This window comes from Lipophrys pholis, assembly GCF_963383615.2.
Source record: "Lipophrys pholis genome assembly, chromosome: 18".
Classification (NCBI taxonomy): domain Eukaryota; kingdom Metazoa; phylum Chordata; class Actinopteri; order Blenniiformes; family Blenniidae; genus Lipophrys; species Lipophrys pholis.
The window spans coordinates 25994781-26012221 of record NC_137646.1 but is presented as its reverse complement, the minus strand read 5'-3'; the positions used below and the strand labels follow the sequence as shown (position 1 = coordinate 26012221).

Below are 17441 nucleotides of genomic sequence, written 5' to 3'. Positions count from 1 at the left end.
CATCATCATCATCATCATTATTATTATATTATCGTTATTATTGTTATAATCATCATCATCATTATTATTATGATAGTAATTATTATTAATAATATTATTATTGTATTATTATTATTATTAATATTATTATTATCGTCATTATTATAATAATAATAATTATTATTATTGTTGTTGTTGTTATCATCATCATCATCATCATTATTATTATTATTATCATCACAGGTGGAAAGTAACAAATTAGATTTTCTCACGTTACTGTAATTGAGTACTGCAGTTTTTGTGTACTTGTACTTTTTTAAACTCAGTATTTTTTTACTTTTACTTAAGTATGTAGTTATAAAAGTAGTGTACTGTCCTACAATTTAAATAATTTTCCTACCGAATATAACTCTAACCGATGAATTGGCGGATTGAGAGAACTGTACTCTGGTAATACTTTGTTGTGGAGCAACATGTTGGTACTTCGCCTGATAATCAACATTCTTCTGGTCCATCGTTCCTGTCAGAAGGTTAAACACACAGTCTTCACTCACGCTCCCATTAGAACTATTAAACTACAGTAAACTAAACCAACTAACTAACCAACTAACTAACGAGACTCACTAAACTACTGAGGATCGATATAAGATAGTTTTACTTTCACTGCTGTTGTAATTTAATGTTGAGGATTGTTCCTGTCATCAAGAACTTCTTTCACATTTATATCCTGTTGATATCCATATGATGAAGTACTTGAGTAGATTTTTAAACTGGTACTTTTACCTGATTACATTTTTATTAGAGTAATTGTACTTTTACTTGAGTAGTACTCGTTCCACCTCTGATGATGATGATTATTATAAAGTTTATTTTTATTATTTTTGTTATTTTCGTCATCAAGAAACGTAACTACGTAGCGTCCGTCGTGACGTGTGACGTCACAGTAGAAAGGGGGCGTGTTGTTAGCATTAGCCCGGAGCTAACCGCGAACTACTTTCACTTTCTGCCGGACCACTTACCGCACCGCACCGCGGGATGGGCGCAGTTACCCGGGAAACGAAACCGTACGACTCCCTCTAGCCTCCGCACACCGACACTCGAGACTCTTGGGACGGAGTTAGTTCAACTCCCGGAAGCTCGAGCTGGAAGTTCTGACCCGCGGACAGCGAGCTCCCAGCGGCTCCCTGCGGCTAGCTGCCCCCACACAGCGAGCATGGAGGGCGGCATGCGGACCGGCGAGGAGCGCGGAGCCGAGAAGCACATGGACGAATACCTCAGGTCCATCGGCCTTGTCCGGAAGAGGATCGCTAAGGACGGGTCGTGTCTGTTCCGGGCGGTGGCGGAGCAGGTAAAGGCGGAGGAGAGAGCCGGAAGCCGGTTAACTCCTCACGGCTAGCTCGGTTCAAACGCTGATACGAAGTTTACTGTTCGCTGCTTAGCTCGGTTTAAAACCCGATTTATTAGTTCTGGGTGATTATTAAGGTGAGCCGAATGGAAGAAAAACTATTAACCAAGTTATCCAAATTGATATCAAGGTAATCGATACCCGTTTTCAAACTTTACAGCTTGAAAGTCTTCAAAGTTCCGCGTTTTCTGAAGGAAGTTCCGGTGGAGCGTCTTTCCGGGCAGATTCAGATTATTCCAGTCACTTCTGCAGTCTTTAATCCAGACTTCGACGCTTTCAAACACTTCTGGAGTCTTAAATCTAGACATTGAATCTTTAAAACACATCTGGAGGATTTAAAAGAGTCAAAGTATTTTTAATGGACTTAAACTCCTGAAAATTCACCTGAATGTTTGCACGTGACCACGACTGCTCTGTCAGTGTGTGTTGTTGTTTTTTACTGTGTGTCGATGTCTTTTAGTGTGTTGTTTTTTACTTTTAGTGTCTTTTAGTGTATGCTGTTGTCTTTTAGTGTGTGTGTGTGATTTATTTTAGTGTGTGTGTGTGATTTATTTTCGTGTTTTTTGGTGTGTTGTCGTGAGAAAGTTTCCCAATGTTTTCTTCCGGAGTCTCCTCTCGTTGCTCTTTCTGGTGAAAAGGTAATAAAGGTTGTTGTTTCCCATGTGGAGGTGCTGCACTGCCAGAACCTCCACACCGAGATCCGAGCCCAGTGTGTCGACTTCCTGAGGCAGAACCGGAGCGACTACGAGGCGGTACGTGCAACTTTTAAAAAAAAAACAACAACCTTGGATTTGTTTTGTGACAGAGTTTAGAAAACGTTTCTCCGTCAGGAAACATCAACAAGCAGATTTTAATCAACGAGTTTTTAATGATTAAAAATACAAATTCATTCTTCAACCAAACATTCTCAAATCTTACTTAGATACTTTGTATGAAATATCTAGAGGAAGTAAAATATACTTCGTATGAACTATCCAGAGGAAGTAAAAGATACTTCGTATGAACTATCCAGAGGAAGTAAAAGATACTTTGTATGAACTATCCAGAGGAAGTAAAAGATACTTTGTATGAACTATCCAGAGGAAGTAAAAGATACTTTGTATGAACTATCTAGAGGAAGTAAAAGATACTTTGTATGAACTATCCAGAGGAAGTAAAAGATACTTTGTATGAAATATCTAGAGGAAGTAAAAGATACTTTGTATGAACTATCCAGAGGAAGTAAAAGATACTTTGTATGAACTATCTAGAGGAAGTAAAAGATACTTTGTATGAACTATCCAGAGGAAGTAAAAGATACTTTGTATGAACTATCCAGAGGAAGTAAAAGATACTTTGTATGAACTATCCAGAGGAAGTAAAAGATACTTTGTATGAACTATCCAAAGGAAGTAAAAGATACTTTGTATGCACTATCCATACGAGGGCAATTGTGAGTGTCGTCGGCAAAAAGTCACTCCTAGCATTAGCATTAGCATTAGCATTGGTGTGTCTGTGTTGCAGTTTATGGAAGGAGACTTTGAGGAGTACCTCTTCAAGCTTCGGGACCCGCAGGTAAACACCTCGTTCTCACTTCCTGTTTTGTTGATTTATTGATTTAATCTTTCGGATGTTTGTTGAAGTAACGATTGTTGCGTTTTTGGCAGCATTGGGTGGGGGAGGTGGAGATCCACGCCCTGTCTGTCATGTACAAGTGAGTAAAACTTCCTCACAGCTGGTTTTTACGGAGTTCAGCTTCTTTCTGGTTTTTTTAAGGGCTGCAGCGATACTAACTAAAGACCGAGTACTGACCTTTAGCTCCTTGCCAATACCAAATAGTACCAATACAAGTACTAACCTTTAGCTACTATCTGAAACCTAGTAGTACCAATACAAGTACTTACTGTTAGCTACTAGCCAATGCTGAATAGTACTGATGCAAGTACTAACTTTTTAGCTACTAGCCGGTACAAGTACTAACCTTTAGCTACTAGCTGATGCGAGTACTAGCCTTTAGGTACGAGCCGATACGAGTACTAACCTTTCGCTACTAGCCAATACAAGTACTAACTTTTTAGCGACTAGCCGGTACAAGTACTAACCTTTAGCTACTAGCTGATACGAGTACTAGCCTTTAGCTACAAGCCGATACAAGTACTAACCTTTAGCTACTAGCCGATACCGAGTAGTAGTACTAACCGTGGACATTGCTTGGCCTGTCCTGTTGGGAATCTTTTTCTAAGTACAAGTACTCTGTGCAGTATCAGACCTGAGACTGGTATCGGTGTCGGACCTGATGGCGGTATCGGTATCAGACATGGTACCGGTATCAGACATGGTACCGGTATCAGACATGATACCGGTATCAGACATGGTATCGGTATCAGACATGATACCGGTATCAGACATGGTATCGGTATCAGACATGGTACCGGTATCAGACATGATACCGGTATCAGACATGGTATCGGTATCAGACATGGTACCGGTATCAGACATGGTACCGGTATCAGACATGATACCGGTATCAGACATGGTATCGGTATCAGACATGATACCGGTATCAGACATGGTATCGGTATCAGACATGATACCGGTATCACGGTCGGTGCATTGCTCCAGTTCCTGCCGGGTTTGTAAGAAAAAAGGCCGACGCAGCAGTTTGCGGTTTGCGGACGTTGTCCGGTGTGAATCGTCACGTTGTTCCTGCTTCCTGTTCCTCCAGGAGAGATTTCCTCATCTTCCAGGAAGCCGGCAAACCGGCCGTCCACATCACTGACAACAACTTCAAGGACAAGGTGCGACTCCGACGCGCCACTCCGGCTCCGGGTTTTCACTCGGTAGAACGTAGAACGTAGAACCCCCTGAAGTCCAGGAGACGTTGTTCTTGCGGTCCACGGAGGACGCTGGCCTCCTCTGTGGTTCCGCTCCTTTAACGCGGTTCTTGTTGCTCCCAGGTGTTACTGTGTTTCCTGAACGGGAATCACTACGACAGCGTTTACCCGGACGAGCACATCAGGAACGCTGCGCTCTGCCAGTGTGAGTCCTCGTGAGCACGTCTGCTTCTCTAATAGTGACTTCATGGATTCATCGCCTGAAGCTTTAGACTCAAGTTAACTTTAACCATTTCCTTTTTTATTTAACGGTTTTTTATTTAACGGTTTTTCAGCTTTTCGAGTGTTTTTGTGTCGGTTTGAATCAATAATCCTACTAAGTAACTTTAACTTTAACCTGATAAATCAGGTTTTTAATTCGACTGGATTAATCTCCTTGTTTTTTATTGAAGATTTCAACTGTTTAACTCCAAATGTCACTTTGAACTTTCTCAGTTTCTCTGAAACTTTTTAAATCAATAGATTAAAAAAAAAAATATTTGCTTATTTTTACTCAAAATTTCGCTCCAATTTTTCCCTTTTTAAAAGAATTTTTTTTTTAGCTCCTGAACAGAATAAACATTTTTTTTCCCTTCGTGTAAAAAAGTAGAAACAAAAGAGGGACTATTTCTTTAGAACTCCACGTTTCACCTTTTCAAACTTTTTCACAATATTTGAACTCATTTTACTTCCAAGGGGATGTTTTTATTTTTGATCAAATATTCAGAGGATTTGGTTTTGAACTTTTTATGTCGGCTCAGTATTTTCACGTATTTCACGTATTTCACGTATTTCATGTATTTCAACCTGAAGTGTAACGGTTCGCCTCTTCCTCCGTGTCGCCGTGCGGAGCGGCTTTATTGATGTGTTGTTTTGCAGCCGTCCTCTACGAGCTGCTCTACGACGGCGTGTTCAAGGTGGACCGCGGCCTCCTGAAGCTCTGCCACCGGACGGGCCGGGCCTCCGACGTGCTGAGCGACGACAGCATGGCCGCCTGCCGCAGCAGCGACGACTCCGACGGGGGCGCCGACGAGCCGCTGTGGTAAGACGGCGGCGTCGTGTGACTTCTGCACGCCGGCGCTTCGTTAACGGAACCCAAACCTTGGGATTCCTCCGGCGCTGCCAGATACCTGATGATCTACCTCCACGGTGAAGGCGACGCTGTTCTCTACGGACGCTTCAACACGTGTCGGCCAGTCAGAGGGTTCTAGAGCGCTTGCTAGTGAAAGATTTCCAGAAGCGTTTGTTGGCGGTGGTCTCTAGAAGCGTTTGTTGGCGGTGGTCTCTAGAAGCGTTTGTTGGCGGTGATCTCTAGAAGCGTTTGTTGGCGGTGGTCTCTAGAAGAGTTTGTAGGTGGTGGTCTCTAGAAGAGTTTGTAGGTGGTGGTCTCTCGAAGCGTTTGTTGGCGGTGGTCTCTGGAAGCGTTTGTTGGCGGTGGTCTCCAGAAGAGTTTGTAGGTGGTGGTCTCTAGAAGGGTTTGTTGGCGGTGGTCTCTAGAAGCGTTTGTTGGCGGTGGTCTCTAGAAGCGTTTGTTGGCGGTGGTCTCCAGAAGGGTTTGTTGGCGGTGGTCTCCAGAAGCGTTTGTTGGCGGTGGTCTCCAGAAGCGTTTGTTGGCGGTGGTCTCTAGAAGCGTTTGTTGGCGGTGGTCTCTAGAAGGGTTTGTTGGCGGTGGTCTCTAGAAGGGTTTGTTGGCGGTGGTCTCTAGAAGGGTTTGTTGGCGGTGGTCTCCAGAAGGGTTTGTTGGCGGTGGTCTCCAGAAGCGTTTGTTGGCGGTGGTCTCCAGAAGCGTTTGTTGGCGGTGGTCTCTAGAAGCGTTTGGTCTCTAGAAGCGTTTGTTGGTGGTGGTCTCTAGAAGCGTTTGGTCTCAAGAAGCATTTGTTGGCGGTGGTCTCTAGAAGCATTTGTTGGCGGTGGTCTCCAGAAGCATTTGTTGGCGGTGGTCTCTAGAAGCGTTTGTTGGCGGTGGTCTCTAGAAGTGTTTGTTGGCGGTGATCTCTAGAAGCGTTTGTTGGCGGTGGTCTCTAGAAGCGTTTGTTGGCGGTGGTCTCCAGAAGCGTTTGTTGGCGGTGGTCTCTAGAAGGGTTTGTTGGCGGTGGTCTCCAGAAGGGTTTGTTGGCGGTGGTCTCCAGAAGGGTTTGTTGGCGGTGGTCTCCAGAAGCATTTGTTGGCGGTGGTCTCTAGAAGCGTTTGTTGGCGGTGGTCTCTAGAAGCGTTTGTTGGCGGTGGTCTCTAGAAGCGTTTGGTCTCCAGAAGCATTTGTTGGCGGTGGTCTCTAGAAGCGTTTGTTGGCGGTGATCTCTAGAAGCGTTTGTTGGCGGTGGTCTCTAGAAGCGTTTGTTGGCGGTGGTCTCCAGAAGGGTTTGTTGGCGGTGGTCTCTAGAAGCGTTTGTTGGCGGTGGTCTCCAGAAGCGTTTGTTGGCGGTGGTCTCTAGAAGCGTTTGTTGGCGGTGGTCTCCAGAAGGGTTTGTTGGCGGTGGTCTCTAGAAGCGTTTGTTGGCGGTGGTCTCCAGAAGTGTTTGTTGGCGGTGGTCTCTAGAAGCGTTTGAAGGATGAAGGAGCCACCGTTTCTTTTCTCACCTCGTCTGCTGGTTTAAACAGATTTTTCCAATCCGTTTCTCATGATGACGTTTTCTTTCCCTTCAGTTGAAACACTTTTTGTGTCACAGGGCGGAAAACGAAACGAGCTCAGCGTCGACCAAACCGAACACCCAGAGCTTCAGGGTAAAGCAGGACGCCTCCTCAGTTCCACTGCACGCTCGCCTGCAGACCGACCAGTGACGTTGTGTTGTTGTTTTTGTCCGGCAGGGTCGTGGACGCGGTCGGCAGCTGCCTGAACGAGTGCGGCGATCTCTGAACCCGACGCTGCTGCGAAATATCGAGTACGACGTTTGGCACAAGACCAAGAGAGGTGAGGCTCCACCGATCCAGCTGCAGGGGGCGCTGCAGTGTCGACAGGCGGTGGTTTTCAGGAAGTTCAACAAGTGGTCTAATGAAGATGATTTCCTGGAGTGTTGACAGTTGTTGGTTGATTGGCTACTAGAAGCGACCGTGTCCGGTGGTTTCTAGAAGCGACCGTGTCCGGTGGTTTCTAGAAGCGACCGTGTCCGGTGGTTTCTAGAAACGACCGTGTCCGGTGGTTTCTAGAAACGACCGTGTCCGGTGGTTTCTAGAAACGACCGTGTCCGGTGGTTTCTGGAAACGACCGTGTCCGGTGGTTTCTGGAAGCGACCGTGTCCGGTGGTTTCTGGAAGCGACCGTGTGCGGTGGTTTCTGGAAGCGACCGTGTGCGGTGGTTTCTGGAAGCGACCGTGTGCGGTGGTTTCTGGAAGCGACCGTGTGCGGTGGTTTCTGGAAGCGAGTGTATTTTTACAGAAGGTGTTTCTTTCAGCCCAGCAGAAGATGGACTACTGCATCGCTGCCGGGATGCACTTCACCGTCGGGGACCGCTGCCAGGTGTGTGCTGGTGTTTCCTCAAAACAACTACCTCTTCAGGCGACTTTTTGAAAATTCGCTTCACCTCCAGGTTCGTCTGGAGAACGGACGAACCCACAGCGCCACCGTGAGGGAGGTTCCGCCAAAGAACGGCCCGGTGTCGGTTTACATCGAGGAGCTGGGCCTGAAGTGAGTCTCACCAAACGGACGTCGTTAAAAAGTGTTGAAACGCCTGATGAGTCGTGGCGCAGCGACGGAACGTTCTCCTGCTGGAAGCACCGGCGACGGAACGTTCTCCTGCTGGAAGCACCGGCGACGGAACGTTCTTTCTGCTGGAAGCACCAGCGACGGAACGTTCTCCTGCTGGAAGCACCAGCGACGGAACGTTCTCCTGCTGGAAGCACCAGCGACGGAACGTTCTCCTGCTGGAAGCACCAGCGACAGAACGTTCTCCTGCTGGAAGCACCAGCGACGGAACGTTCTCCTGCTGGAAGCTCCAGCGACGGAACGTTCTCCTGCTGGAAGCACCGGCGACGGAACGTTCTCCTGCTGGAAGCACCAGCGACGGAACGTTCTTTCTGCTGGAAGCACCAGCGACAGAACGTTCTCCTGCTGGAAGCACCAGCGACGGAACGTTCTCCTGCTGGAAGCACCAGCGACGGAACGTTCTCCTGCTGGAAGCACCGGCGACAGAACGTTCTCCTGCTGGAAGCTCCAGCGACGGAACGTTCTCCTGCTGGAAGCACCAGCGACATCCTGAAACAAGACGCGTCAAACTAGAGAGACGACACACATACAGATAACATCCAAGTCCATCGGTTCCGTCCATGTTTCTCTCCGTCCTGAGGACGCTTAAGAATACAAACCAACGGAGCAATACCACCAGTGACCATGAGGGGGCGGTGGTGAGATTAGAAGTAAATAAATGGCAGAAGTCTTTTTGTTTTTCATGATTCTTTAGATCTACGTTAATTATTAATAATTACACTAAATACTCAATGTCTTTATTCCATATATTTCTACACATTCACAAACTCCTGAGCAACCGGAGCAATACCAGCGATGACCTGAGGAGGCAGCGTTTCAAATTCGACTTTGTTGACGAGAAGTTTATCCAGCTTGCCTTTCTTCTTTCTCTTCTGACGTCTGTCTGTCTGTCTGTCTGTCTGTCTGTCTGTCTGTCTGTCTGTCTGTCTGTCTGTCTGTCTGTAGGCAGGTTCCTCTCTGGTCCCTCCTCCCGGCTCGTGAGGACGGCGGCTGGAACACGGTGGTCAGTCGGGACAGGAAGCTCAGCAACGGACACGGAGGTGAAGGAGACGCTCGCCCACGCCGCCGCGCTACGCCGCCGTGCTACGCCGCCGCTCCACCTCCTAACGCCACTTTTCTCTTCTCAGACTTCGAGGAGAAGGGGCGGGGCAGAGGAAGAGGGAGGGGCGCGGCGGCGTCCTCATCCAATCCGGCGTCGGCGGGGTCCGGTGGGCGTGTCCAGAAGCAGCAGTCCTGGCCCGCCACGGACGAGCCGGCGAAGAGCAGCAGGTCGGTGGCGCCGGCGCCTCTTCAAAACACCAGGAAAGTTCAGTGTTTGGGGTTTCTACGTCCGTTTACACGACAGCAGCACTTAGAGCGTCTCAACCGCAACTTTTTGAAAATGCTCGGGTTCCGTCGTGGCGCCACAGGAAAGTCTCACGTTCTCACCACAACGGTTCTGGTGAAAAGTGAAAACTTTGTGGCGTGTGTGTGTGTGTGTGTGTGTGTGTGTGTGTGTGTGTGTGTGTGTGTGTGTGTGTGTGTGTGTGTGTGTGTGTGTGTGTGTGTGTGTGTGTGTGTGTGTGTGTGTGTGTGTGTGTGTGTGTGTGTGTGTGTGTGTGTGTGTGTGTGTGTGTGTGTGTGATTTCACTACTAAAACAAACAGCAGCACCAACTAGTGGACCAACATGGAAACTACGTCGTTGTCAGTGTTTCTGTTGTTGCCGTGGAGACGGGCATCACATTCAGAACGTTGTTGTTTAAATGTGAAACTTCTGTGAAACGAGAGAAAACGATGCGTTCTCCCCTGGAACGCGTCGGAACGTCTGACTGTTGTCGACGGTTTGGTGGCGACAGGAAGTCGCAGAGCTCGGTGGACGTGGGCTTCGGCCTGACGGAGAAGCAGCGGCTGGCCAGAGAGGAGGAGGAGAGGAACGTCGCTCTGGTGGAGATCCAGCTCCGAGACGAGCTCAGCTTCCCCGCCCTCGGAGTGAGATTACTAACATCTTCACATCTTTTCTAGAGCTCGTTGTTTATACGTCACAACATGTCTGAATCTGAAAGCTCAAACAATGGGAGGAAGATGCTCTATGGTCTGATTTTAGAGGGGGAAGGTGCTCTATAATCTGATGTTAGAGGGGAAGATGCTCTATAATCTGATGTTAGAGGAGGTAGATGCTCTATAATCCGATGTTAGAGGAGGTAGATGCTCTATAATCCGATGTTGGAGGGGGAAGACGCTCCGTAATCTGATGTTGGATGGGGTAGATGCTCTATAATCTGATGTTGGAGGGGAAGATGCTCTATAGTCTGATGGTAGAGGGGAAGATGCTCTATAATCTGATGTTAGAGGAGGTAGATGCTCTATAATCCGATGTTAGAGGAGGTAGATGCTCTATAGTCTGGTGTTAGAGGGGGAAGATGCTCTATAATCTGATGTTAGAAGAGGTAGATGCTCTATAATCTGATGTTAGAGGAGGAAGATGCTCTATTGTCTGATGGTAGAGGGGGAAATGCTCTATAATCTGATGTTAGAGGAGGAAGATGCTCTATTGTCTGATGGTAGAGGAGGAAGATGCTCTATAATCTGATGTTAGAGGAGGAAGATGCTCTATAATCTGATGTTAGAGGAGGAAGATGCTCTATAATCTGGGCCGGAGGATCAATAATGAAGTTCTGTCTGCTCTGTCAGAAGCAGACTTCGGTGTCGAGTGAAGGAGGGAAGAGAAAAGGAGAGAAGAGAAACTCGTCTCAGAGAAACAAGACGGTGAGATGGACTGTTTCTTTATTTGTGCGAGTGTTTGTGAAAAAGATTCCTTTATTATAAATTGGCACGTGAGCAGCAGCAGCATTAGCAGCAGCAGCATTAGCAGGAGGAGGAGCAGCATTAGCAGCAGCAGCAGGAGGAGGAGCAGCAGCATTAGCAGCAGCAGCAGCAGCAGGAGGAGGAGCAGCATTAGCAGCAGCAGCAGCAGGAGGAGGAGCAGCATTAGCAGCAGCAGCAGGAGGAGGAGCAGCATTAGCAGCAGCAGCAGCAGGAGGAGGAGCAGCATTAGCAGCAGCAGCAGGAGAAGGAGGAGGAGCAGCAGCAGCAGCAGCAGGAGAAGGAGCAGGAGGAGGAGCAGCAGGAGGAGGAGCAGCATTAGCAGCAGCAGCAGCAGCAGGAGGAGGAGCAGCAGCAGCAGCAGCAGGAGGAGGAGCAGCATTAGCAGCAGCAGCAGCATTATTAGCAGCAGCAGCAGGAGGAGCAGCAGCATTAGCAGCAGCAGCAGCAGCAGGAGGAGGAGCAGCAGCATTAGCAGCAGCAGCAGCAGCAGGAGGAGGAGCAGCATTAGCAGCATTAGCAGCAGCATTAGCAGCAGCAGCATTAGCAGCAGGAGGAGCAGCAGCAGCATTAGTAGCATTAGCAGCAGCAGCAGGAGGAGGAGCAGCATTAGCAGCAGCAGGAGCTTCAGGAAGATTAAAACATTAAAATCCCGTCTGGATTCTTAAAGCCTCGTTTCTTTTACTTTCTCTTGCAGAAAAGTCCAGTTGAAGACGAAAGACCGTCGTCCCCGTCCACCAGGGAAAGACCCAAGTCCCCCACCCCACCCCTCCCCGGGGCAACTGCATCTGCCCCCAGGGCAATTACACCCACCTCTGCGACAGTTGCACCTGCCCCTGATGCAAACGCACCTCCCGTAAAGGCCCCTGTGCCGGTTGCCCCTGTGCCGGTTGCCCCTGTGCCGGTTGCCCCTGTGCCGGTTGCCCCTCCGCCGGTTGCCCCCTCCAAGTTCCCGGCTCCAGAACTTAGTTTCCTTGGTGACTCAACGCTTGACGTAACCACGGCGACAGGCCTCGCCCCAAAATCAACCACACTGTCGTGCGCTTCGGTCGCCTCGCCGCCTCCGTTTGCCCCCCTCCCCCCCGCGATCCCCGCCTCCACCGGCGTCTTCTCCGCCCTCACCCCGGCCCTCCCCCCTGCCTCGGCACCTCCCCTGTCCCCCTCCCCCCCCCACCTTTATTGCCCCCATCGCGCCCTCGCCCACCGGCTTCGCCCCCAGCCCGCCCCCCTTCGGGAGGCCCATTGGGCTGCACCAGGAGGCTCCGCCCCCCTTCGGCAGGCCTACCGGGCTGCACCAAGAGGCTCCGCCCCCCTTCGGGATTCCCATTGGGCTGCACCAGGAGGCTCCGCCCAGTAAGTCACTGCCGAAAGCCTGCTCTTCTCTGCTCCAGGACCAGATCCAGGTCTCGGCGTCGCAGGTCGGGACACAAGTCCAGAACCAGAGTCCAGCTCCAGTCGTGCAACGCCAAGATGTCGAGAGCCAAAGACCTGAACCACCAATCCAGAGCACAGAGACCATGATCCAGAACCAGAGTCTGCAACACCAGCAGACCCTGTCCTCTAGACCCCAGGTCCAGAGTTCAGCAGTTCAAGACCAGAACGCAATGCCTTCAGGAGCTCAGATCCAGACTCTGGATCCAGAACCGGCGCTACGATACCAAGACCAGACGGTCCCTGCTGCTGCAGCTCGTTTCCAAAGTCCTGGACTCCAGAATCCGCAGACCCTGACCTCTCTAGCCGAGATCCAGACCCAAAGTCCTGCACCGCAAGACCAGGACATGAAGATCTGCAGACCTGAAGTTCAGAGCCAGGGTCCGATTCCGGACCCACAGACCGAGGGCCTGCCCCCTCCCAAGACTCCTCCCGTCTTGGGCTCCACCTCCCTGCAGGAACTGCCCCAGATCTACCAGGACTTCTTGTACCCCAGGTTCCCCCATGGAGACAAGGGCGAGATGGCCCCGCCTCTCCCCTTCTCGTCCAACAAGTCCGGAGACGACCTCCCCCGAGGTTCGCCGCTCAAAACTCGTAAACACACCAACCGGACGATTCAAGAACCAATTAATTCTTCTTCTGTTGTGTCCCGCAGACATGAACGTCCTGAGGTTCTTCTACAACCTGGGAGTGAAGGTGAGGCACTGAAACTGGTTTAGCCGGGGAACTGTCCCTTACCCCGGTGGGGAACTGTCCCTTACCCCGGTGGGGAACTGTCTCCCCCCCGTTGGGGAACCGTCTCCCCCTGGTGGTGAACTGTCTGGTATCGGTACTCTCTATTGGTTACTAGCTACAGGTATTTAACCTGGTATCGGTAAGTTGCTACAGGTTAGTACTGGTATCGGTTCTCGGTATCGGTAAGTAGCTCCAGGTTAGTACTGGTATCGGTACTCAGAATCGGTATCAGTAAGTTGCTACAGGTTAGTACTGGTATCGGTACTCGGTATCGGTAAGTAGCTCCAGGTTAGTACTGGTATCGGTACTCAGAATCGGTATCGGTAAGTAGCTCCAGGTTAGTACTGGTATCGGTACTCGGTATCAGTAAGTAGCTCCAGGTTAGTACTGGTATCGGTACTCGGTATCAGTAAGTAGCTCCAGGTTAGTACTGGTATCGGTACTCAGAATCGGTACTCGGTACCGGTAAGTAGCTCCAGGTTAGTACTGGTATCGGTACTCGGTATCGGTAAGTAGCTCCAGGTTGGTACTGGTATCGGTACTCGGTATCGGTAAGTAGCTCCAGGTTGGTACTGGTATCGGTACTCGGTATCGGTAAGTAGCTCCAGGTTAGTACTGGTATCGGTACTCGGTATCGGTAAGTAGCTCCAGGTTAGTACTGGTATCGGTACTCGGTATCGGTAAGTAGCTCCAGGTTAGTGCTGGTATCGGTACTCGGTATCGGTAAGTAGCTCCAGGTTAGTACTGGTATCGGTACTCGGTATCGGTAAGTATTTCCAGGTTAGTTTGTGGTTTCAGAGGATAAAGAACTGTTCCTGGTTCCTAACAGGAAGTGTCTCCATGTTTCAGGCCTACTCCATGCCGATGTGCTTCCCGTATATGTACATCCTCCCTCTGATGCAGGCCCACTTCCTACAGCCCCAACCCCCCTCCCCCCCTCGCTCCCCCTCCCCACCGTGCCCCCCGGCCAACCCCCCCACCAGGCTCCAGGAGCCTCAGTCTCACTACAGCACTTCTGGATACCCGGCGCCACTGGCCCCGCCTCAGCAGCTGCCGTGGCAACCGCTGCCCCCGCCCAGAAACCCCGCCTACCCCGCCAGGTACCCGCCCCCGGTGTACCCCGTCCCGCCCTGCCCTCAGGGGTACCACATTGGGCCGGTTCCAGGACACCAGGTCTACCCCCCGGTGATGCCCCAGTACCCCCACCCCTCCCTGGGCTATCAGTCCCAGCCTCCCCCCGACAACCTCCAGACCCGGCAGGGGGCCATGGAGCTGCACCTGCCCCCCGGCGGGAACCCCATCCCCGGCCTCGGCCACATTCCAGGCCCCGGTCTCCTGGAGGTCCCTCCTGCTGCCGCTAACCTGGCTAATGCTAACACCAACAGAGTGGCGATGGCGATGTCCGCGTTCGGTACGTCGACTCTTTCCACGTAGTTTTTAATTTTTTTAAAACAATGATTATCGCAAACATCCGGGTTGTTTCCTCCGTCAGGTGGCAGAGAGGCGGGAGAGAGCGTGGGCCGAGCCGCGATGCTGACGGATGCTCCGCTCAGCAACAGACACATCGTGAGTACCACACGGCGAATCGTCGCCCGCATTCTGAATTTCACTGTCCAGCTAAAATAAAGTCCTGTCGCTTTAAGAACTCCAACTCCTTCAACACCGACCTTCAACCTTTAGTTTCGACACTCTTCGTTCAGACCTGGCGCACTTTTTCACCACCAGACTCCTTTAATACGAAAACTTCAGTCGGGATTTTTTCAACAGGGTCTTGATTCACGCCTCTGCGTTTCGGTTTTCGAAAAGTTGCTGTCTCCATGGAGACCGCCTTTTTTAAAAAGTTGCGATTATCAAAAAGTTGCCGTTTCCACGCAAGCAGAGCGTTTTCAAAAAGTTGCGGTTTCCTTGTAAACAATGCGTTTTTGAAAAGTTGCTTTTTCTATGTAAACAATGCGTTTTTGAAAAGTTGCGGTTTCCATGGAGACGGAGCATTTTAAAAAAGTTGCGGTTTCCGCGCAAGGGGAGCGTTTAAAAACACACTCTTTTGAAAAGTGAGACAAAATTCACAGTGGAAACCGCAACTTTTTGAAAAGTTACTCCCCCCCCCCCCCCCCCCCGTTTACACAGACAGTTTAAAAAAAAAAAAACTTGCAGCGTTTTCAAAAAGTTGCGGTTTCCATGGAGACGGAGCGTTTTAAGTGACTCGAGCGCCGTTGTCTACGTTGTCATGGTAACGGAGCGTAAAAACTCTTTGTGCACTCGTGTTGATAACCAGATGATTGAAGTTATTAAATGTTTCACGGAGCAGGAAAACAGTCGCGGGAGTTTTAAAAACATGGATGTGAGTCTCTTTGACGTCTCCCCTCAGGTGTCGTTGGTGTCCAACGCCGACCGGAAAGACATGGCGGCGTCCAGCCGGAGCAGCCCGGGCTCGCCGTACCGCGGCCTGGGCCCCGCCCTGGGCCCCGCCCTCTTCCTCCCCCAGGGGGCGCCGCCGCAGTCGGTGGGCTGCGGCACCGAGGACTGCTGGGAGGAGGGGGCCGCCGGCCACAGCAGAGGGGGCCGGGGGCGGGGCCACAGAGGAGGCCGGGGGCGGGCCCAGAGGAGGAGATACCCCGGGGACATGGGGGCGGGGCTTAACTACACCCAGTTCACCCCCTCCCAAAGGGGGCGGGGCCACGACCGAGGATACTAGGCGTTTCCCCGAATCGTTGCTTCTGTGGCTCCGGTTGGACAATCAGGCGATTCTAAGAAGTGAAAGTCCGATTGGTTCACTTCTGCTGCGGTTCCACGTCACCAGGTTCTGCAAGAAGGTGGTTGTTTTGTGTTTTTGCAGTTTGATGCATCAATTGAAGCGTCGGCGCGGCGCAGTGCGGCGCGGCGTCCAGTGCGGCGTCCAGTGCAGCGAGGCGCGGCGCCCAGTGCCTTCCTTTTATCTTCTCCTTTCTGTGTTTGAATAATAAAACTTCTGTTTTGGTAAAGTGTCTTCCTGTGTCTTGGTCCAGCGTCGCTCTCGAGGACGCCACTCATACGAGTTCCACACTTCACCATTATTCACCACTATTTTACTTTTTAATCTGAAATGTAAAACCGTTTACTGCTGCTGTTACTACTTTTATTACCACCATTACTCCTCACGACTCCAAATGGCACTTTAAACATTATGGAAATGTTTTTAAATAAAATATTGAATGTATAATATGGATTTTATTAAAAATGATAAGGCCAGAAAATATAATGGTAAGGCTATAGTAAGGCCTCCAAATGGTGAAAATTTAAAAATTTTTGATTTTGATTGATTTAAAAATAAATGAAGGTAAGGCTATAGTAAGGCCTCCAAATGGTGAAAAGGCTATAGTAATAGTAAGGCTATAGTAAGGCCTCCAAATGGTGAAAATTTAAAAATTTAGTTTTTGATTGATTTAAAAAATAAATGACGGTAAGGCTATAGTAAGGCCTCCAAATGGTGAAAATTAAAAAATTTAGATTTTGATTGATTTAAAAAATAAATGACGGTAAGGCTATAGTAATAGTAAGGCTATAGTAAGGCCTCCAAATGGTGAAAATTAAAAAATTTAGATTTTGATGGATTTCAAAAACTAATGACGGTAAGGCTATAGTAAGGCCTCCAAATGGTGAATATTTAAAAATTTAGATTTTGATGGATTTAAAAATAAATGACGGTAAGGCTATAGTAAGGCCTCCAAATGGTGAAAATTAAAAAATTTTGATTTTGATGGATTTCAATAAAAAGTAATAGTAAGGCTATAGTAAGGCCTCCAAATGGTGAAAATTAAAAAATTAAGATTTTGATTGACTTAAAAAATAAATGACGGTAAGGCTATAGTAAGGCCTCCAAATGGTGAAAATTAAAAAATTTAGATTTTGATGGATTTCAAAAACTAATGACGGTAAGGCTATAGTAATAGTAAGGCTATAGTAAGGCCTCCAAATGGTGAATATTTAAAAATTTAGATTTTGATGGATTTAAAAATAAATGACGGTAAGGCTATAGTAAGGCCTCCAAATGGTGAATATTTAAAATTTTTGATTTTGATGGATTTCAATAAAAAAGTAATAGTAAGGCTATAGTAAGGCCTCCAAATGGTGAAAATTTAAAAATTTTGATTTTGATGGATTTCAATAAAACACGATAGTAAGGCTATAGTAAGGCCTCCAAATGGTGAAAATTAAAAAATTTAGATTTTGATTAATTTAAAAAATAAATGACGGTAAGGCTATAGTAAGGCCTCCAAATGGTGAAAATTAAAAAATTTAGATTTTGATGGATTTAAAAAATAAATGACGGTAAGGCTATAGTAAGGCCTCCAAATGGTGAAAATTAAAAAATTTAGATTTTGATTGATTTATAAAATAAATGACGGTAAGGCTATAGTAAGGCCTCCAAATGGTGAAAATTTAAAAATTTAGATTTTGATGGATTTCAATAAAAAGTAATAGTAAGGCTATAGTAAGGCCTCCAAATGGTGAAAATTAAAAAATTTAGATTTTGATTGATTTTATAAAATAAATGACG

General features: G+C 48.5%; 1 protein-coding gene across 1 annotated transcript; it reads left to right on the top strand.

Moving 5' to 3' along the window:
• Positions 1 to 967: 967 nt before the first annotated feature.
• Positions 968 to 15876, top strand: otud4 (OTU deubiquitinase 4). The gene is given in 21 exon segments (XM_080485955.1): positions 968 to 1327; positions 2053 to 2136; positions 2888 to 2938; positions 3031 to 3077; positions 4089 to 4161; positions 4321 to 4402; positions 5116 to 5278; positions 6903 to 6957; positions 7042 to 7144; positions 7625 to 7689; positions 7760 to 7857; positions 8881 to 8975; positions 9063 to 9204; positions 9772 to 9904; positions 10607 to 10681; positions 11436 to 11899; positions 11901 to 12745; positions 12825 to 12865; positions 13754 to 14315; positions 14397 to 14470; positions 15273 to 15876. Coding segments are annotated over 21 exon segments (3714 nt in total). The 5' UTR covers positions 968 to 1192; the 3' UTR covers positions 15600 to 15876.
• The last annotated feature ends 1565 nt before the right edge of the window (positions 15877 to 17441 follow it).